This window comes from Aythya fuligula, chromosome 3 (assembly GCF_009819795.1).
Source record: "Aythya fuligula isolate bAytFul2 chromosome 3, bAytFul2.pri, whole genome shotgun sequence".
In the NCBI taxonomy this organism is placed as follows: domain Eukaryota; kingdom Metazoa; phylum Chordata; class Aves; order Anseriformes; family Anatidae; genus Aythya; species Aythya fuligula.
The window spans coordinates 113,184,109-113,207,046 of NC_045561.1; the positions used below are offsets into that span (position 1 = coordinate 113,184,109).

A 22,938-nucleotide genomic window follows, 5' to 3' on the forward strand; every position below is an offset into this window, starting at 1 on the left:
GGACAAGATGATTCACTTTTAGAAAAAAAAAAAAAAAAAAAAAAAAAAAAAACAACACAAACAACAACAACAAAAAAACAACACCAAACAAACCTGTAACGGTGTAAGTTTCTAGTGGTTAGACTTGTGACAAATGTCACTATCTATTTCTTCTTAAATTATTAGTGGAAGTGTTTATGTTCCATGAAACATTCTGTATAAGCTAGACAGGAAGCTATAAAATATTTTACGAGATCTGCACACGGCCGATGGCCGAATGTTAGTACAACGCTAAGGTTCATCTAAATTCAAGAAGTGTCAGGAAATGCTTATTTTTATTTTTATTTTTCCAGCAAGATCTTCCCTTGACAAAGAGGAGTGCCCTCTGAAAACTTAGGGAAGCTGATTTCAGCAAGGTCCTGAGCATCTCTGGGGAAATATGGAGCCCTGACAACTTCTCCTTATTTCAAGACAATGGTAAGATCCTCCTACAGGGCTGTGTTTGCTCAGATTGCAGCCTGAGGAAGGATGGGACAAGCAGTATGGGAAATGAGATGAACCCCAACTCAAAATCCGGGTCATGCTTCAGTACCCTCACCCCTGGTGACCTCCAGCTGAATTAGTACCCTTTGTTTGCAGATCAATGGGTGAAGAAACTGGAAAATGAGGTAATATAACCCCATGGCCAGGTAGACACTAAGGTGTGAGTGAAACCCCTGTGCAGTCTCATTCCTGCTGAAATTGGTTGTGTTTTCTCCACCGGGTAATTGATAACATGCCAAGCCATTGGCACAACCTAATCCAGAAATTACAAACCCACACGAACAATCAAAATTATTTGTAAAATGAAATTACACAAGCACAAAGCCATTCAGGCACAGCCATTACCACCACCTCAGACTGATTTTTATATGCAAAGTAAAGAAAAAAACGCTGAGGAGAAAATGCACAGTGCCAGCCTGAACACCCATCTCTGCTTCTGCAGCATGGAAGGTGGGGTTCAGACAGGCTCTGCACCCAGCATAGGTCCGAGTGCTCTCATTTGAGCTTTAAGCAGAAAGAAAGGCAACTCTGAGAAAAAGCAATTCCTTCCCAATATAAGAATAACTTGGCTGGTTCAAGTAGGGAGACATAACCTACCTTGTTTTACTCTCAATTCAGCTCATGGCTTATGTAGAGAAGTGAAAGGTTATTATATGGGTTTACTGGGCAAACCCAGATTTTATAAATAATTGCCTGTCAGGCTGTTCAAGATAGGCAAACATACGGCAGACCAACAAAAACATGATCTGTCATATTTCCGAGAGAAATGTATGTTGAGTCTTCATTCTCTGGGACTTCAAGTAGACCAGTAAAAAATAAGTGCCAGTATTTTCTCTGCTTATGCATATTTTAAAATGTAAAATCTGGGAGAGATACAGCTACGGAAGGAATTTTGATTCCATTACCCAGTGCCTGAAATGGTCTTTTCTGTCTATATGCCTGCAGATCGAAACCAAATACAATAAATGCTGGTGTGTCCTTTAAAAAAGTCTGGATGTTTACAGCAAGCGTATAATTTTCCATGATTAAGGACGCCAACAAAAATAAGAATGATGATAAAAAGAAAAGTTTAATCATATATTTCAACAAGCACAGATGGAACATCAGAAAGCTCCCCCCCCCCTCCCACCCCTCCCCCCCCCCCCCATTTAATATATGGCAGTGTACACATTACTTTTAGTCCTTTGCATACAGATTAATTCCAGAAAACAGAAGTGTGAGCAGGTAAAAGAAAAAAATAATTCATAATTGGCAGTAACATTTGATGTACAAAGTTCACATTTAGGATATTTTGGTTGCAAAGAGAAGACACATTTTTCTGTTTATTTAAAATATAGATGCTTCTAAAGCTTTCGCAAGCAGGTCCAGGAAAGCAGGGCAAGAAAACCACTTACAAATGACCACAATACTATGCAGTGGGAGTAAAAGTTAAGACCTCACATACTCAGCACAAAGGAGGAGGACGGCTGCACTACATAAAAGTAATATTTTGCTGATCTCCTCTTGATCCCTTGAGTGCTCTGTCTTAATTTGAGGTTTAAGTTAGATTTCAAGCCTGTGCTACGAGCGGCTAAAGCAGACCCATGAGCTGCCCCAGGGACACAGGCAGTACATGCCTGCAGATCCTGGTGATGGGCTGAAGCATAAGCCCTTTTCTCTGGTTCAGCATCATCGTGGTTAGCTCTATATTTGTACAGATTTTATGGGAAGTAATGAATACGTTTGTGAGGACAGCACAGGCTGGAGGAGCAGGGGACGGAAAGAACCATTGAAGGAGGGACTGAGATTTAAAAAACAAATCTGAAAACAAACAAAGTGAACTAAAATATAAAAAGGCAATAAAAAGCCCATTTTGTCTTTAGCTGAATACAACATTAACACTGCCTATGTCAGCAAAAGAGACAACATCTGCCTCCTGCAGCCAGCGCCTGGCCAGCATGTAACATTAAGCCTTTTTCAAGGATCACTGAGATGGACACGGCTGGTCAGGCTGTATTCTGTATACTCCAGGATACATTTTTTGAATAGGGGCCAGATTCTGTGCCAAATCACTGCAGAGACTTCCCTTGACTTCAGAGAGCAACAGCTTGGGCCTTCGGGGAGGAATGCAACATGGCAATATTGAGGATTTGGGACTGACAACTTTACTGTGTTGTGGTGTGTGAAGAAAACAAGTATTTAACCAAAAAAAAATGTATAGGTTACCTGAACTTTTATCTGAAAACATTTGGATTTGAGTTAGGTATCACTATTTTTAAAAATTCCCTTGCTGGATTAAACTGGGTTATACTGTCTGAATGCTATCTAAAAATGACTTGAGGGAAATCACTGAATAACAGTATAGTTTTTCCTTTTTGTAAAAATGACAAGGAAAACCTACATAGCCTAGAACATCTTTGGCCTCTTTCTGCCCCATCCTGCTTCACAAAACAACATCACTACTAAAACACAGACTTCCAAACAATTAAATAAAAATGACAGCGCATTTTTGAAAGGGGCTGACAGCAGCAAGTCCCCTGCAAACTTCAAACTTGTGTGATCCGTATTCTTGTCCACCTACACGCTATCCCAAACATCCTGCCATTAATTAGCTAAATGTTCCAGCTAGTAAACAAGAATAACGATTGAGGGGGCTGGAAAAAGAGACAGAGTCGGCCAGCAGATAGTCACAACAAACCAGCCCACTCACTGGTACACGGAGACATTGGAGCTTGTATTTTTTTCCTTCCATGGAGGGGAAAAGAAAATCACCTTAATATAACACTGTCTTTCCTGTTGCTGCAGCCACATCCATATTAGCAGGCGAGAAAAGTCATCCCATTTCTGCGGTAGGCACTCTGTCAAAGAAAGAAAATCTGTAATGAATTATCACGTCAACTTAAACAAGGGAAGAAGGCAGAGAGAAAGGCAAGGCTTTCTTCCTGTTTTGTAGACTATTCTGGCTGCAATCTAATAGTGTGCTTAATCTGAACATTTCTGGTGGGGAAGCTATAAGCAACCACGTTGTCTATTAAAAAATCAGTGTGGTTAACAAGTGGTTAGTGACTCTATTTCAGGAGAGTGAGAGATATGCAAAAATGTAACATCCTATTTTGTTAATTGCCTGCAAAATAGATGAGGCCAAAAATACACTATTATGCTGAATCTGTTTGTCCTTTATAAGCATGTGTTCTCTATTCACCATGCTCAAGAATCGCTTCTAACCTAACTATCCTAATAGTCTATAAATTACTGAATCATTACAGTTTTCCAAACCTAGTTTACAGTCTGAGTCTGCAGCTATGTAAACAGACACTGGTATAATCCCTACTCCCCAAACCAAACTCATTTTAAAGACATTCTGGTCAGTATAAAATAATTTGATATCTCACACATTGTAACCCGGGATTGAGCATTTCCAATGATAAAGAAACACAAGAGTTAAACAGCATCTGAGAAAAGAATTTTAAAAGATCCTGTGACCCTGCCTCACTAAAATATCTTTCATGCATTTTTAACATCTCTTTTGGAATCAATATAGGAAGCTATGCCTTTTTAACTCAGGCATACTGGAAATCCTATATTTTAAGGGGATATTCTTTGTTTAAATTTTATTTTATTTTATTTTATTTTTATTTTGAGATATTAATGATACCTTCAAAATGGAAAGGAGCTCAAATACTTTTGCTTTATTTGGTTCACCTTCAGCAGTCATCCAGTTTTGAAAATGAAAATACAGTCATCTATACAAGTACAGCTAGAGCTTTGTCAGATATATTTTGTACCTCTTAGGGTTCATGCATTTAGGAAGTGCCTCATATACCATTTTTAGTTACTTTAGCAATTTCCTAATTAATCTCAGGAAGATCAAATTCTCCTCTCTTAGACTAGAAGAGCATCATAAAGACAGTTGAAAAGGATAACCTTGAACAACTTTGTGTATAAATAGTATTTGTACTGAATTGTAAGGAAATAGTTTCAAAAACAGCAAGCGTGTATTCAGAAAGACATTTACAGACACTGAATATGCAAAAGGAAATATGTACAAGATGTTCATTACAGCATCCCTTACATTAACACCATACTTCAACATGCACATTGAGCAGCATATGGTATTAGAGTCAAAGAGTGGAATATTAGTTCTGGGATATATAGCCAGTCATCAGACATGACAGTATCACCACAAACAAAGAAAATAAATCCAAAAACTCCATACCCAAACATGAAATGCACAAAAACAGACTAGCCAATAATTTTGAAAGGATCCAATATATTCCCACAACCACAAGCAGCAAGTCCAAGGGAGTTTGGATCTGCAGCTTGCCCAAACCATTAGGGCTGGCATTTTGAAGTCAATGCAAAAGTAATGTTTTTAGCTCCTTGACCCCAGTATTTTTACAGAGGTTTATAACCCAAGTGTCAACCTTTAGCACATAAATTAAATATTCAGGGCTATTGTGCAGTTTGCTTGGAGATAAATGAACCCAAGTATAAAGTTGGATTCACATGAAAGATAAAAGGTTGAATTTTATGAAGGGAATTTTGGTCGCAAAAGCAAAGTTGGGCTTGGCTGGGCTTACCTGGGAAATAATGCAGTTTAACATTTTCCAACATGGGCAATATTATACGGTTAGTTATAACCCTGAAAAGGTCATTTTAGAAGCAAGCTTCAGAGGAGGAAGGATAACACCTTCAGAAAGCTGGACACACCCACCAGTCTATATTTAGTAATATATTATAGCTAGAGTGGCTATAGTTAGGGTTGAAAACTATTTCCTACTTAACTCCCTGTTTCACATACTTTAAACTTTCTGAAACATTTGCCCTTGGGCTGAAATTTCCTTTGCTTTAATCCCTGCCTGAAATTCAGTTTTGTTGGAAGGGGCCAACAAAATTCCTTAAGCCATTTTGAAGTTCAGCAATAATGAAAACAACACACTTCTCCGTCCCAAGCCAGAGAAAGTGATTCTGATATGTGCATATTTTATTAAGGAATTTGGACACTAATTGAAGCATTTCACCCCCAAAACAATCTTTACCTTCAACCTCAGCTTAGAGGCAACTGTTTTGGAAATCAGTATTTCACGGGAGGGAGTTTGATTCATCCCATTCCATAACAAGATAACACTTCTTTCTTATTTTGATACACTACCAGATAATAAAGCCTAACCTCCAAAATACTTTTATACATAGCAAAGCTATTTTACAGTTACCCCCTCGTTCTAAGTTACACCATTTATCTTTAAGATATATACAGCTGAATTCATTATACTAAAAGACATATCTTCACATGCCAAGAATCCTGAAGAGAAACAGCACGTTTTTTTTTTTATAAACCTTGTATGTGCATGGGCCATCACAAGAGAGATTGTACATGTATGACAGTTACTGTGGTTTGATATAATGAAAAGGGACGAGATTTTTGGGTGCTATCTGACACTTTGGCAGTAACCTTGTTTAAAAAAGGACAGTTTGGCTCAGAATTACACGTGGAGGATAGCGCAGCCTCTTGATGTGGAAATAAAATGGCAGGCCATACGTGAATCCAGTTGGCTGGTACAGAGCTGCGACATCCCAACAGCAGGAGATAACATAAGCCCACCGTCCCTTCTGGAGCCCAGTTTGGAAAAACATTTACTGCATCCACATATTTTTGTGTGTGCTCTCTCTCTCAAAATGTGCAGTCTACCAGCATGTGCTTTGACATTTCCTGCTGTGGGCTGACTCTCTGCCATGGCTGAAGGTCCCTCAGCCTGTTACCGCACCCACTGTGCGCGGGTGGTCAAGGGACCACCTTTTAGATGTGGGAAATCACCTAGCTTGGCACAAATTATGCCGTCTACCTTCCCAGAACAGATCCCATGCTGTGAAAAGTTGATGTAACCTTATTTAGCCCATTTAGCCTTCACAGAAACTCTTCTGGTTTCTTGCTATCATATGGCGAGATTTTGCATCCTCTTTTCTGACCTCGTTAAATTGGGCAAATCAGATTGCTGCAACCCACAACCAGAACCTAAGCAGACTGGACCCAAAAAAAAGCAGCAAGGTGACCTTCATTTTGCCCAATCCACTCTTGCCACATGCCCCTGTTTGGGGGAAAGGCATGATGATTTTGCTGCTGAGCACTCCACTTCCTGGCCCTGACCCGAGCCCAACTAGGCAGCATGTGGATGCATTTTCTTCATTTAAGGCAATCTGAAGAACTTATGTTTTTCCCCTTTGCAAGTAACACAGCAATCGCAAACTCATGTCAGCTACATCTCTGCACTGCATTACACCAGACATCATCTGCCTGCCTACTGTACTAGGAAGCCTACCTTGAAAATGTTGTGCCTTTAGGTTATCGTAGTACATTGGATTCTGATATGGAAAGCTTCTCTGGGAACACTACCATAATTTACTCATCTTTTATATTATTTATATCATCAGTCTGAAAAGAATGGCAATGCAGCAGAAAAGATGAGTTGTGCTCACTTCTATCTAAAGCAAGCTCACTTCTATCTAACTCTATCTAAAAGCAAGATCACACTTTGTCCTTGGTTTGGTGGAAGAATGCAAAACTAACAACTTAAGAAGGCAATTTGTAACAAAAGGCCTTGGTCAAGAAACTCCTCAAATTTCATGAAAACTCATCCACTTTCTGCTCTCTTTTTTAGTCCCATGTCCCTCTTGTAGTAGTAGCACGAGCTAGGATGCTATGATGGACAACAAAGAACTGCTCCTCGAAGAGGGCAGCAGAACTCCTGTCCCCAAAGTAGGTCATATAAACTCTTTAGTGAAGAGCTTATAAAGCCAATTTATAGGGCAGAAAATCACCTCATTTTTAACACAGACATACCGAAGCTGTGATTTACAGAAACAAGCATCAGCCAAATCCAAAGATTTGAGTACTCCTCCACTTTGGAGCATACCAGATTTGAAGACTAAGACATCTGAACAGGCACCTTAGCTAGAAATGGTTTCCAGTTAACGATTTATAGTAGTGCATAACTTCCAGCTGTAGCATGATGATAAAGAATAATTTTGGCAAGAGAAAGAAACAGCTGTGACTTTTGAGCGGGCTGATAGGAGTTAAATTCTTTTTTGGAATAAGTTTTGGAAAGTGTAGGGTAAAACATCTCCAGTGGACATCTCAGACACGGAGGTTTATTGGGCCAAATCTTCCACTAGTTTCATGCTGGGGTTCTGCTTGCATTGAAGATGAAACGGAATTTTGTACCACCAGATAATATATTGTTTTATCATTTAAAGATGATAAATCCTGCATTACAGGTCCTCTATAAGCAAGTTACAAACAGCATTTTTAAAACAAAGTATCTGTCTCTTGCTGTCCTTGTGTATGTGTGTGGGCAAGTGGTTTAATTACAATGCATGAAGTGGAATGGCAGACAGAGACATCAAAATCAAAGAGCAAGTCCTGGCTGAACTTCATTAGCAAACACAAATACAAATAGGCACATCATGTTTGTGACATGCCACGGTCCTTTCCTCCTTTGGTAATTTTACTCTATTCTCTGATATTTGCATAAATGTAAATCAAACCATATGACTTAGGCTTATGATAGGGGAATCATATGCAAAACGTTTTTTCATTAAATAATTTTCTTCGTGCAGTCTTACAGTGTTACTGTGAAAATCAGGGAGGATTAGATCTCAGACAGTGAAAGCCTTTATTTAAGAACAGTGGAGGGAGCCCTGCCCTTTAAATAAGAGACATTCTTGGATCAGACACTGGCTGGCAGAATGGAAAAAAGGATGTAGCATTAACTTTCATTCCATTCCAAATAACCTGGAACCCATAAAACACAAAGATTCTCTAATTTTAAATCTGCTCCCTTTCTCCCTGTGTTTTCTTTCCATTTTATTTGTGGAATGTTAACTTTAAAATTTCATTAGCCCGCCATAATATCAAGCAAGTCATTCTGGGCACATTCATAGCTCTTTCTACATAAAAGCATCTACATTAAAAACCCTGTGATTAGAAGGTTACTCTTCTAATTTTCCCAGCCTGCATAGTCAAACCACATGCAAAGAAGTGTCAGCTTATTTACAGATTAAAATAATAATTAGTTTAGGAGGCAAAGCATAAGCAATATTGTTTAAAAAAGAAAATCTGCATGTTGTTTAGAATTAGCTGCTTCTGTTTAGGTCTAAATAAATTTGTATGGATATAAACTCTCCTTATTAAAATGATATACATGTTACAAAAGAAATATAATGGATAATTCTCTTTCCAATTTAAAACAATAGCATTGGAGGCTCCAGCTCTACAAACCCATCTTTAATCAGTAGTCAAAGCACAGATGTCTGATATTACTCAGGGAGTGAGGGAACTTTTTATGTATATAATGTCTAGAACATGGTCAGTAATGAATAACAAATCCCAAATATATATGTGTAAACACCCAGGTTTAGTTGATTATGAATTTGGACAATGCACCAAATGATCTCCCTTCTGTCCTCATGAAATCACACAGATTTCATTTAGGAAGGGCCAGACAGCTGTGCTGAAAGCTCCAGCATCCGTTTACCCATACAGCTAAGGTCATCCTAGAAGCACAACCACTGTTGTGATTAAGCTAGCCCCAAGGAACCACAGCTAGGTGTTAAGTAACACAAATAAAACAACTTAATTGCCCGGGTCTGTTCTCTGAGTCTTCACCCAGCCAGTAGGACCCCAGCTACAGCAGTGACTTTTGTGTCATGAGTACCGGGTGCTCTCCTGAAAGGAGACGGAGATCATCAGTACACTGTACGTAGGCGAACGCATACATCAAGCACTGATAAAAGCACTGCCCCATTAAACCACCTTTCAATGGTCTGGGACAAAATGCTTTTCAGCTTTGTCAGTTCTGGGCTTCGGTTTGCTTTTTATCTGCCAATGGCGTAAATATTTTCAGTAATCACATAAAACGGTGTTGTTGTATCCAGGAATGGGATATATCCAGGATATATCATCCAAGTCTGTTAAAGAACATAGTCTAAATCTGAAATACCCAACTTTTTCTTTGTTGTTCTGTGCTACTGGGAATAATCACATTCCCAAGGCTGGTGGAAACACAGGAGCTCTGAAAAACAGGACCCAAATGTATTTCTCAGACACCTTTGTGCAATACCGCCAGTGGAAGGAGAACAAAATTTAGGGCTTTTATTGCCCTTCAGCTCTTTTTGCCAAATTTGTGATGCCGCAGTAAACTAGCAAAGGCTGTTCGCAGGGCTGGGCCGATATTATAAGAAAGAAAAACAAGGCAAAAGGATCATGGCTTCTGTTGCAGCAAGAACTGGGGTGTGGGAGTGGGGTACCAACGTCTGCCAAAAGAAAAAAAAAAGAACAAAATTGGTAGGGAGAGAAAGATCATTTTAAGTTTCTCAGAGGGTATTGTAAACAGTGGAGAAAGAAGGAAAAAATGGAACCATAAAACAATACTTGGCAGCCAGCTTTGCAAAACAAACATATTTTCACAAAGCTCTTCCCATCACTGCCACCAACTTTAATAGGCTGTATTTGTCTGAGAGCAAGAAACCCTTTTTAATTGTTAAGAGAACAGAAGACGCTGCCTAGCACGCTGGAAGAATTTCCTCTTCTGAGTCTTCACTGAGACTCAAGCACTGCTCGGTTCAGTGTCAGGGAGAGGAATTACTTCCCTCGGGCTGCAAAACCTGGAGCTGGGCTCTTGAATCCCATCTCCTGAACCGAGGGAACAAGGCTGCCTTCTCCTGAGGAGCAAGTTTGCATGGGCTTTGGTGTAATGGCCCACAGCACCAGACAGGCCACTGGCAAAGCGCACAGAAGACCTCGATAGATACAACCTGATGTACCCAGTCGTAAGGGAAATTTGGAAATTCCCCATCTTAATGGAAAAATCATGGTTCCTGAGTATCATAAGCATCGTAATTAGTTCATTAATAATTTTACCACCTTACGTCACATTGGTCAAAACGCTTTGAGTTGTCCAAAGACTAATGTCTCCTCTTCTGAAGTGTCTCAATTTGCTGCTTTAACTGTAGGGTAGCAATAATATGCATGGGCAATTTTGCTATGTCTGAGAATTAAATTAAAGCTAGAAGCCTTGAGACATATGTGGAAAAGACTTTAGGTATGGTCAGATACTGAAACCTCTGGTTTATGACTGAGGGCACACCACAGATACTTAGTCACTGCACTCCCATGTGAAAATTTACCACTAATAATAAAAATTCTTTCAAACTGCAATACAGCATAATGAGCATGAAATAGCCTGGATGGCTCACCCTCTCCAAGGATGGCTTTTCTTGACCTTGTAAGGTTTCCCTTTGCTGAGGAAGAGGGTCAATTTTTTAATTTTAATTTTATTTTTTTCTCTGTAGATAGTGAAAGCAGAGGGTTAAATTGTTCCTACATGTCACCACCACGCATGAACTCAGCATATGATTTTTAGCGAATTTATTTGGAAACAACATGGTGTGGTACAGTCGTCTGAGCACAAGGACAGGAGCCAGGGCTGGGCTCTGCTCCCAGCTCTGACACTTACTTGCTGTGTGGCCTCAGACAAACCACTTAATGTTGCTCTGCTTCAACTTCCTCTGTCTTTGAAACAGAAATACTACCACTCACTTAGAACTGTTTTGAGGATTGATTGATTATGGAGCTAATACATGGCATTTTGGAAATGCTGCATGCTATTCAATAATTATTATTTGCATTATGTTGTGTCTCTTTGCATTACGTTGTGTTTGGCCATTGTAGTGGCCAAAACACCAGATGTACAGAAATGGATGCTGAACTTGGCAGGTACTGGATAGGAGGAGCGGGTGTTTCAATACACTATTTGGGGAAAAAAAAAAAAAAAAAAAAAGATATTTCACCTATATTATTTTCTTGAAACTATTGAAATTGTTGCACCAAAAAGGAGCATTTCATGACCTTTTGCAGCATACTTCTCTTCCCCCACCCCTGAAAATATTCTGTGAATGCTCACTTCAGAGGGCACACCATCTGTACTCTTCCTTTTGATTCAGCAAAACATCTTCACGGGGAAATGAGTACCCAACCAACAACACGGGGCAGAAACCCTGTAAACAGAGGAATTTTCTCAGGCTCCGAGGTCCTTCGCGGGTGGCGGTGTTTGGGTGCGGGCCCTCCCAGCCCCGCGCACCGACTGACTGATGCACTCTGTCTGCAGCCGGCTCCCGCTCACCGGAGCGGTGGGAGGTAAGAGGAATTAAGGTAATGCATCAGTGGTTGCCAGTGGAGGAGATGGGGAGGAAAAAAAAAAAAAAAAAAAAAAAAAGAAATATACTATTTCAATCAAAGTCTGAAATTTGTAGAAGTGGTTTTGGTCTCAATATAGAGAAAATATTTATCCAAGAAACTCCTACTCGGGTGCGAACATCCTACTTCTAGTGGGATTTTGTTTGGCAAAGTGCTGTGAAAGAGTGGAAGCTAATACAGAGCATGTCTATAAACAAATATATTTATTTAGTACAGATTGACACATTCACTAGAGTATTTCAGTGATTACACGTGTAAAACTATTTCCTATAGTGGTTTCCTTTTGTGATTCTGCTAATTTATTCAATCCACCCCATTTTCATGCATTGAATGTTATGAGCCATTTCAGCCACCCAGACTGAAATGTGCGTTCGGAGACTACATGCCTGTTTTTTCATTTCATCATCTACACATAATTATTTGGTGATATTAGGAATTCGAGCTCAAATGGAAGCCAACCAACATTTTAATAGCTTAAAAATCATACAAAATGAAGTCTGCCCTGAGGTTAATGAATAAGAGCCAAATCTTGAGGCTCTCGCTCAGTTTTTACTCACTCTTTATCCAGGCAAAAGTTGAATCAATTGTACTTGGACTGATTAAAAACAGAAGAACATATATTTGGAGCTTTCTCTCAGGTAAAACTGAATAAATTACCTAGGATTACGCTTTAGAGTGACATCCAATCGATCTTTCACATGCATTTCTGCAGCACTCTGGAGAAAAAATTCAATGCTGAGACAGTTTACCCAGTTAAAACAATACTTTAGCAGCAGAATAAATTATTACACACTACCAGGTTTTATGGCACTCATATTAGAAATAGCCCCAAATCAAAATATGCTTTCTAGTCCCTCATGAACTTCCACATACCAGGATCAAATCCAAATTTAAAAAATGGTGCATGAAAGCTGAACACACTTATCCTTCAAAACAAAGCTCCATCTCTAATTTGAACCTTAGTCTGGGCATATATTGATACAAATATATGATTTTTGATGATAGGAAGCACTTATAATTTAGGAAATTAAAGCTTATTCTTTAATGATATGCAAGTTGTCCTACTGCTTGTGCAGAGAATGCAACATGCCTGTAAAAAATATAAAGCAGAGCAGTTAATTCCTTTGAGCAGTTAACACTTTACTTGTAATTGGTGATAATCACAGGAAGATCCTCCTACCCTAACTAACAACTCATTTCAGTATTGGACTTTGCCAGCCGTGTCAAAGCAATGACACATTTATCCCATCAAACAAGATCTAAGCATTAGGATGTGGAAAGGAAAGTAGTATGAAGAACAGATTTACTGGGCATATGCAAAGTGAATAAGAGAAGGAAACAGTCGTTAACAGGAATGATCTGGTCATCTGTGAATAATAACAGATCACGGACGTGGTCTGTGTGATAGCAGCCCTGCTCACTATCTCCTGACAGCGTGCAATTAGGATCTCAGCACTGAAACATGCCGAGCATATTAAGAGCTCGACTGTGGGTGGCTTCTTTTGTAAATGAGCAAGTGGGGACACGTAAACAGAGGAGTCTCCTCCAACCACCACCCATGCCGCAGGCCTGGAGCTTTCCAAGCTGCAGCGACTGGTCCTGCTGTTTCCAACCCTCACCACGGAAGTGAGTGGTCCTGGGTCTTCCCCAGGCCATTCCTAACAGTGGTTGCCTGCAGGACGAACAGACTCCTTCACGTACTTGCATGGGGCTCTACAGACCATGAAGAGCATGTTGGCCAGCATGCCAAGATGGCTCAAAGCCCCGCAGGTTGCTGCACAGGGCAGACAGCGTAAAAAAGTCCTTGTTGTACCTTCAAAGAGGTGGCAAGATATAAGCTGCAAGGATGTACCAAGAAACTTGGGGTCCCAAGGACAGCCAGGACTTTTTTTTAATTATAAATTATACATTTAAAATTACACTATACCCATCTTCAAATGTTGGAAAAGCGCCTTGACAGAAGATGGACTTCAAGTCTTTCTAAGGAGTGGCTCAAGTTACCTATAAACTTTCCAAATGTCCTTCTGTCTGTCTGCTCTGTACCTGCCTAACATCTTGGAAAAATGGTCCACCATGGAGATACCGGGCAGTTGCTCAGAACAGCAGAATTCTAAAATGTCTTTCCTAGAATTGACTAAAATTCCCTTTCATTCATTTCTGATTGACTGGTCTGCGAAGACAGCAGTAATATTTACTTTGCAAGAAAAATAATTAGACTGTTTCTGAACTTTCATACTACTCTCCCTCTCCACAGACCCTCTTATATATGTTACTTGCTATGGCAATCTTGACTAAAAATAAATTTCTTTTGAACTGCTAGTGCAGACCAATGCCATTAGGAATATCTCATCCATCTGACCCATCACATCAACAGCTCTCTTCTTCAGTATCACTGTCTCTCTTGCCTTTTTCTTTTGTACCCTGTTTTGCAGAAGACGTACATTTATATGCACATCTACAAAAATGATACTCACCTGGAAACAAAGTGGTCAGGCCATAAGATTCTTCTGGCTGATTGCCACTGTTCAATCATTAAATATAGACTTAGGAGTAAGGAGATGGATTATCGGCTTGTATCTCCATCAAGGGCTTTTCGTGATATCACAGCCCATATTTTTCTAATAACATTGAAGAATATTTAAATCCTGTATGAAAGTTTTTTCATAAGTACTCTTTGATAGAAGAACATTTTGATTTGTGTGCATGCTGACACCAGAACAGCTCGATTACTGCATGTTCATTTATCAAAGAGCACAAGGTCGATCCTGTTTGGATGCGGAATTATTACATCAAATACATAACATGCACTAATCATGCTGACAGCAACACTCCCTGCTTCTCATTGCTGGATATACAAAAACAACAAACAATTACTGTAAATGAAGAGTTAGTTAGGTCTCATTAAAAGGTATTCTTACTAAAGTAATGAGTTTATATTAAAAAAAAAAAAAAAAAGAAAAGGTGGTAGGGGAGTTATTGAGCACCAAAACTAGAACATATTGCAGTTCCTAGTCTTAAAAGGTGATAGCATCCAGTGGATCCAGACTTCAGCAAAGAGAGTATGTTGTCTCGGTCACATTAATTACTGTAATGGTGTAACTCCCTTTTGCTTTGTTTCTCCTCCCCCAGCAGAGTGGCTGTTGGTAAGACGGGAATGTCAAACCCAGGTTTTCAGCCCTCCAGTAGCTCTGAATTTCCTGGCTTTTGTGGACTGAAATCAGACCCTTAACATCATTTTTGTGCATGTTGTTTTGGGTAATTGACATTAATTTTTAGGTTGCATCACCAACGTCAATCAGCACTGCTCTCAGAGGACTGGAGTTAAGGGGCCACAATAAAAGGACATAATATTGTTTCTTTTGTTTTATTTTTGGAGCATTTTGACTACTCTATACTTTTCCCGTTGATGTTGCATTCTTTTTGTGTGAGACATTGTAAAGCATTATTGCCTGTCTTGTTTAAAAGACTACTTTGGTATTACAGTAAACGGCTCTAGGGGCTGGGGCAGTCAGCACTGCTAAAAATTCAAGCTGATACAGTCAACACTGGTAAAAATTCAAGTTGATACCTTTTGTCTCTGTAACACTTTGAAGAAACCATGAAACAGCAACACATTTCTTTCAAGGGAGATGTGTTGCCAGCTACAGATGTTTTCCATCTGGGAAGCGGAAGGTTGACCCCCTCCCCCTCCACTCATCAGTGTTCTCACATCGTAGAAGGCATCTACAAAGACAACACGGCTGTAAATGATATTCCACAGAAGCCTCCATCAGCACGTACTGTGAACGAACAAGCTGATTTTCATTGTACAGGGCAGGAATATGCACCGTTGTAGCCTGTTTATGGTAAAGACTTTGACTCTTCAGCTTCCCATTTTACCAGCATGCTGCACAAATATTTTAGTAAGGGGACAAGAGAAGCCAGATTAGGCTTCTGATGCTAAAGTAAAGAAGTGGAAAAAATAAATTAAATTGGCAGAGATCACTGAAGATTATTACATTGCATCAGCTGGTGCATTCAACATCTCCCTCAAATCCTTTGAGTGAGAAGGAAAATTCTCTTTCCTACAAGATCATGGTTTTAAGAGCAGGAGCATATGAAGCACCTCTATTCAGCTAGACCTATTAGACATTGATACATACACAGCATCACAGGTATACCCATATAACAGAGCAGTTGAGTGAAGTGATCTGCTGCCCCATATTTTTTGTTGCTCCCATCCCTATGTAACAGCTATAGTGAAAATGGACTCAGATGTACAGCTGGACTTTAAAGAAAGTAGAGATGTATTTCCAAATGTTACCTTCCTGTAATAGGAACAATGTCTTCAAAATATCTTAGAGCTCCAAAGCACCATTTTGCCATGCTTACAGTCTGGTTCAAACGAGCTTGTTAGGTGCACTCAGTATGTTTTGTCCTTTCATAAATCTGAATGCTTTTTTGGATACCTAAATGGGAAGGGAGTTAATCAAGTCTTGAAGGCAGGTGTGACTTTCCACAAGTTCAGTTTGTAATGGAGGCATTACAAACATCTCAAACAACCCTTTCTGAAAATATGTAATTATCTCATCTCAAAAGTAATAAGCTTGAGAATCAAAAAGAACCAAAACAAAGGAGTGTGAGCAAAAAATTCTTTTTGCCTATTTCCCTACACTTTTGGCTTTATCCAACACATGGAACTAGTCTATGTTAATCGGTATGAAGTGTGCAACTGGACCATTACGGCTCGTTATGCTAGCCAATATTAGTAACTTACATTAGTTTTTAGATTTTGCCCTACAGTTGTATGATTATCATATATTATCACATAATAACAATATAAGCTCGAACATATCTACAAAATAAACCCCAATGTAGAGATTTTGAGAGCCAATGTCTTATGTCAGTTCCGGTCATTTCACTAGGAGCTATGTGGCTAAAACTTTAAGAAGGCTCAGAAATAAACCTTAAATGATATTTATATTTATATTTCTTTTCTTTTCTTTTCCTTTTCTTTTCTTTTCTATTCCCTTTTTCTTCTAAAACATGAACCACTATTGACTCATTTGTTAAAATCTACAAGATATTTCTAAATAACCTGAAATCTTTTCATTCCTTCTTTCATATGTTCCTGCTCTTTCTCTGTTCTTCATGACAGCATTTTTTTTTCTAATTCTTTATTATCAACTCTCTTCTCCTTCACTTTAATTAAGTCTTTCCTTCTATTTATCTCTGTCTTTACACCTCAGTTCTGCTTATCTGTCCCTTCCTTCCCAGCCCACTCTCCCATCTTTCCGTAAGCCATCATTCTGGCTCACCTTTGCATCCCTCTCACTACTCTTTTTCTTTCCAACTTTATTTCTGAAGATCCTTGTCACCTTCTGACATCATGTTCTCTGTGAAGAAGTGAAGGGCTCTCTGTCTTGACAAAATTCCACCCAAAACTTACATCATTCTCTCCTGACTAGCTTATGGCTCTACAACTATATTAACAGTCATTCTAGAAACTATAGAAAATTAGAGCTATTGCCTATGATAGTTGTAGGACAGAGGAATAATTTTGTAAGTACCAAAGGGTGCATAGAGCATGGTAAGAGAAATTCAGTGTTTGTGTATAGGAGCAGGAGGATCATAAACACCAATTTGGAGCAGCCAGCTATTCACATCCCAGGCACAGAGCCCTCAAAAGCTTGAGGGAGTTTCATGCTTCCCACAAGCTTAAGTTCAATCTTGGATATTAAATATAAATGAAGCATGGAGTTTTATTTTTTTTTTTTTTTTTTTTTTTTTTTTGGCTGTGATGATTAAGTTTGCTTAAGGAAAAGAAAGCAAGAGGGAAATGGAAAAAAAAAAAAAAAAAGGCACATGCCACCCTAATGTCAAAGGGAAGTGTGTTTGTGCCTAGTGCATTGAATAAATTGATAAAAAAATACCTCACATTTGTGGAAATGTTCCACTTGTGAAAACCTGGGGCTTTTGCCCCAGAAATGGTGCCCTTTAGCTTAGCCTGGTTCAGACACCAGCTGAACTTGCAAGCCTTAATTTCTAGAAAGCTTCTATTTTTCCTGAAAAATCGGTGTCACTCAGTAGTATTTCTCTTCACTTTGTCTTTAGCTGGGCATGAGTCAACTGAAAATGTATGACTTCTTACATAGCTCATAGCAAATGTAGATGTATTGTGGGGCAGAGTATTTTGGGTGGTATTTCCTTCTGAAGGGGTGCTGTCGATGGGGTGATGGGTGAACCATTGATCCTGGCCCTCTCTAGGGGATAGAATTCATCCATCCTCAAGGAAATAAATCTTTTTTGCTATGTTTCATATAGTGCTTATGACAGGTGTTGCATTCACAGAGAACAAAACTCAGGGCAATGAAGTATGAGCCTGTCCACACTGCACAATGAAACATCTTGGTCCTGATCTGGAAGAGAACGTAGCAAAGCCAGCTGCTGATTCAGTTTTGGCTTTTGAAACAACTGGCCATGGTGCCAACTGGGGTGGTGTTTTTGTCTTGTGGGCAAATTTTAATCAGGCACCAGGCAGAGTCAACCAACTAATTACTCACAGGCTACTTGCCCAGTATTAAAAGGGAACAATTTTCAATTTTTGACAGATTGGATTCAAACAGGCAACAGAAGTGAAAGCATCTATTGTCCATTATCCCATCCAGCCCTGAGACTTTCAATTTCTCAGTTACCACGTAGCCTGCTCAGAAAAGGTTGGCCAAGCAACAGCCTCTCTAAACAAATTACATCAAAATTCCTCACACTATGCCACATATTCAACTTCTCTTTCCAAAAAAGAGCCACATAATAAGTTTCTAACAAGGACACTGGTTATTAAAGCACTCTAGATTTTCTAGGTCAAAGAGGTGAAGGGCAAAGTCGTAATAACTGAAATAAAATATTCTATAAATCATGTGTGTTTAGTTACAAATACCAGAAAGCAAGATATGAAGAGACCTGCTGCTACAATAACCAAAATTTAGTTAACTATTTTGAATTACCATCTTCTTGATGAAAGCAGGGTTTAAGGCATCAGAGTTGACTTTTGGAAATACCCAAACAGTTCTAAACCACACAGCTTAGTAGAAGTTGGACTTTTCTTTCTTTTCCCACTCCTTCCTCCAAACCATGTAAGACATACATGGCAAAACAACAAAAAAATACACTTGTAATGTACATTGTTCCTTTTTTCATGATTATACACAAAATAAGATACCTTTTTTCACACATTTATTGCTTGGTTAACAGAATGATCTAAACTGAGATGTGTAAAATTTCTTAACTCATTTCAAGTGAGGAAATTTTAAAAATTGGCCATCTGCACCTCCTAATTCTTAGAAACATTAAAATCTGAGATTTTTGGAAAGAACAAAATATCATTTCAGTATATTTTGTGACATGCATTTTTCACAGTCCTGCATCTGTATAGTAGAGGATAGTAAGAGAAAAATGTATTTTTGATGAGTTTTCTTCTCTAGGAGCCACCCTTTATTTTTCTACTTCTCAAATGTGTTCAGACCCGTACTTACTGTGAAGACTAGAGCAGTTTATCAATTTTTCAAGGAATATTCTTTGTTAAAAATAATTAAAAACATCTCCCATTTCCTCATTTTCCCAACTTTTCATCTGCAATGGTCATTTTTCAGCAGTTCAGTGAAATACTGAGAATAAATGTGCACTTGGTTAGTGAAATGTTGATATAAAATGTTGACTAAAAAAAAATAAATTTAAAAAAAAAATGAAGAAAAAAAGGAATGAGCCAGATTGACAGTCTAAAATGGGTACAGAGGAGCTGCAACCTACCTTCCATACCAGAAGGTAGGAATGGATCAGCCCAGTACAAGTGGAGCAATGAAGTGGGAATGCAATGGAAAGGCAGAGGATGTTCTTTCTCAGTCAAGAAAGCCTCAGAGCAGTCTCTGTTGGTGGGCTCCATGGGCCCCCATATGTAATCCTGCCCCCACCCCACACTTCCTGGCAAAAAAAAAAAAAAAAAAAAAAAAAAGAGAGAGAGAACAGTTGGGGTGGGCTGTGGTACCACTTGCCTTCCTTCTGGGTGAATCCAGAGGAGGAAGAGATCAGGATAAATTATAGGGCCCTGAAAAAGTTCTCTGTGTTTATGATTGCACCATCTGGAACCAGTGATAACTGCACTATTAATGGAGGCGTTACTACAGAAGATCTGCAGTGTCTATTAAAACCAGCCATGCTGTGTGCTGGCTCACGATGCATGTTTGCTCTAATTTCCTCCCTGACATTTCATTCCTAAAGCTGTCAATAACCCGTTAACCTTCTTGGCACTGAAATTCTAAAACAAAGTCCCGTTTCAGCTCTGATTTTGAATTTGAATTGTGATAAGCAATACCAAAGGCTAAGTTTCCAATACATAGCTGCCCTAATCTAAATCATGCAATAGGTCCTTTTTTTTTTCTTTTTCCCCCTTGTTTTCCCTTGCTTACACGTAGCTCTTCTTTGCATCATACCAGGATACAACAATGCTGTTATGTGATATCCTAAAATTAAGAAATTAATTTGACAGCAGAATAGCACTGTTCTTTACTGGTAAATGACAGCTTGATCCTGCACTTTACAATGGCCAGAAGTGTCCTGTAATCAGGGCGATTGCTCACATTCATACAGTTTGAAGCCAGAATGAAAAATTAGCTCATCTTGTCTGACCTCCTGTGTACCACAGACCACAGAATTTCAGCCAGTTGCCCCTATTTTGGGCCAGTAACCAGTTTAACAAAAGCGTATTTTCCAGAAATTCATTTGACCCTCATTTGGAGTCATCACGAACTAGACAATGCAGAACTTCACTTGGTAGTTTGTTCTCTGGTATTACTTTTCTACATAAACACAAGTTATAAGAACGGCAATTATGACTGTCTCTACGATAATAGTAGCATTAATGTGAAAAGAACATGTCCAACCAGGATGTTAAGAAACATTTTGGCTACAGACACAGAAATCTTTAAGCACCAGCTGAGCCAGGTAAGCCCATTTCTGGATTTGGTGCCGTGTCTGAGTCAGGTACAAAAGGATGCATCTACAAAAGCATTTTAGTTTGGATCAGGTTTTGAAACAAATCTCCCATTCAGCCCCACTTACTGCACATCAGTTTGCATCATGGCATGAATTCAGAGCACACTAACTGGACTCCTTTTGGGTAAAACCAAACCAAAAGTTGCACTCCAACCACTAACAGGCATTCAGTCAGTGGGGCCAGGCTAGACCTAGTGCTAGAGTGAAAGCACAACCCGCGGAAATGCTCTTAGTGTGGATTTCAGGTCAGCACCACGCATTTGTTTTTGACACATCTGCTCCTGTTTGTACTTCTTGCAAAAGCAGGCACTGCCTAATTCCCTCCGAGCTTTGTGCCAGCAGTAGCAGAGAAGAGAGAGAGAAGGAAAGGAGGTTTTAACAAATAATTTCAGGAAAATGGTAATTGGAGGAAGGAATTTAGTTGAAGAATAGATGGCTATTAACGCATAACCTGAGGAACAACAGCAGTTATCAGAAGGTAACATGGCCACTAAAAAGCGTTCCTTTTTTTCAGTAATATCCTTATGTCTAGGAAATAACAGATACTGCTGAGTAATTCACCTGGTCTATCCTGAGAAGACCAACTTGGAAACAAATGGCAGCTAGGAGAAGTGCCAGGAAAAGATCAGGAGAGACACCAATGTGGAGTAAAGACAACAAATCTGACCTAATAAATTACAGAAGGACATTCATGGTTCAGGAATTCCACAACATTTTAGAGCCTGTGAGGACAGTGGTCGTCATTCATTGCTTCCTGTCAGTGATGTCCAATGCCCACTGTCCAAGGGAGGAAGAATAGGAATTCACCTTCAGAACTTGCATCCAATTACCCAGTCCAGACATATAGGTCAGTTAGACATTTTATGCTACAGAAGACTTGAAATGACACATGTAATTCCAAACAAGACCACTTTTTTTTTTTTTTTTTTTTTTTTTTTTTTTTTGTGGCTCCTAACTTTTCCAGATGAGCAGTGTCATTCTCAGAAGTAAGTAGTTCTGTGTGAGACAAACTACCAAGAGATGAGCGAAGAGCAGTAAGAAGATGCTAGACCAACAGTCAGTTCAAAACATATTTTTTTTAAACTTTTGTTGAGGAATCTTCCTGGAGAGTATAAAGGTCAATGCAAGGGAGTTTCATGGCAAACCAAGATTTATTACAGAGCTCTGTAGGGAATTGATGACACAGCAAAAGTAAGAACTATTTCAGTCTCAGTTCACCATGGTTTTCACCCTTCCTGTAAGTAGCCATTGCCAGAGCTACCAGCTTGTCCAGTACAACCTCTTCTATGTCACAAATCCTAATTATCCCATTTCTTCAGAAGTATCCCCATTCACAACAAGAGAAACTAGAAATTTCAGCATGGAATTTCAGAAGAGCACAAACATCTCTAATGTTTTCTTCTGATTTAAATATATATATATCTATATATATCTATATCTATATCTATATCTATATAAATCTCCTCTTTCTCCATTTACTACTCCCAGCTTTTCAAGGGATTGATTTCAATTTTTTATTTTTTTCATTTTTGAGATTTCTCGTCTCTGGGATGAAGAACTGAAGTAGTGAAATATTCCAAATAAAAATGGCAGAAAACATTTGCTCCAGTGAGCTGCAAGTACCAACGTAGACCACACAAAATCTTTGCTCTTAGCCTCTCAGCAAATGTCTGTGAATCCAGAATTCTGAAATACAATTCACATAAGAGCAGACAGAGTTCATGATAATCTGATCAATAACCTTTTGGGGTGTCCAAGATTAGAAATAGGTGCTAATTTAAAATGAGGTTTTATGTTTGGGACTGTTGGGAAGGGTAACCAATATCTACAAGAACTTTTGAAGAGATATACTCGGTCTTTGAATTCCAGATACCACTGAAAGAAAAACAAATTCCCAGCAAAAGGGGGAATCTGAAAAGAATAACAAGGTGATTTTTTAAACCTTTGTAGGTTCCGAGAAGTTGCTTTGGTCTTTGACCCTTTGGCTGGTGATGCTGGATATATGCAAACAGTAATCGGTTCCAGACCTGCAGTAGCAGTGCTCACTCATAATAGAATAAAATTATAGCTTACATAGGAACTCAGAATTGAGAAAATCTCTGACTATTTGGCAAAGGAAAGTATCAAGAAAGCAGAGGGGTGGAGAGGGAAAGGTTGTA

General features: G+C 39.0%; 1 protein-coding gene across 3 annotated transcripts in view; it reads right to left on the reverse strand.

Moving 5' to 3' along the window:
* Positions 1 to 2,734: 2,734 nt before the first annotated feature.
* The window catches only part of SUPT3H (SPT3 homolog, SAGA and STAGA complex component), a 276,406-nt gene continuing 256,202 nt past the window's right edge, over positions 2,735 to 22,938 (reverse strand). For all 3 annotated transcript variants that reach the window (XM_032184842.1, XM_032184843.1, XM_032184841.1), the window contains exon 12: positions 2,735 to 3,359. In XM_032184842.1, coding sequence (XP_032040733.1) covers positions 3,318 to 3,359 — 42 coding nt within the window. In that variant the 3' untranslated portion in view covers positions 2,735 to 3,317. The remainder of the gene's footprint in view (positions 3,360 to 22,938) is intronic.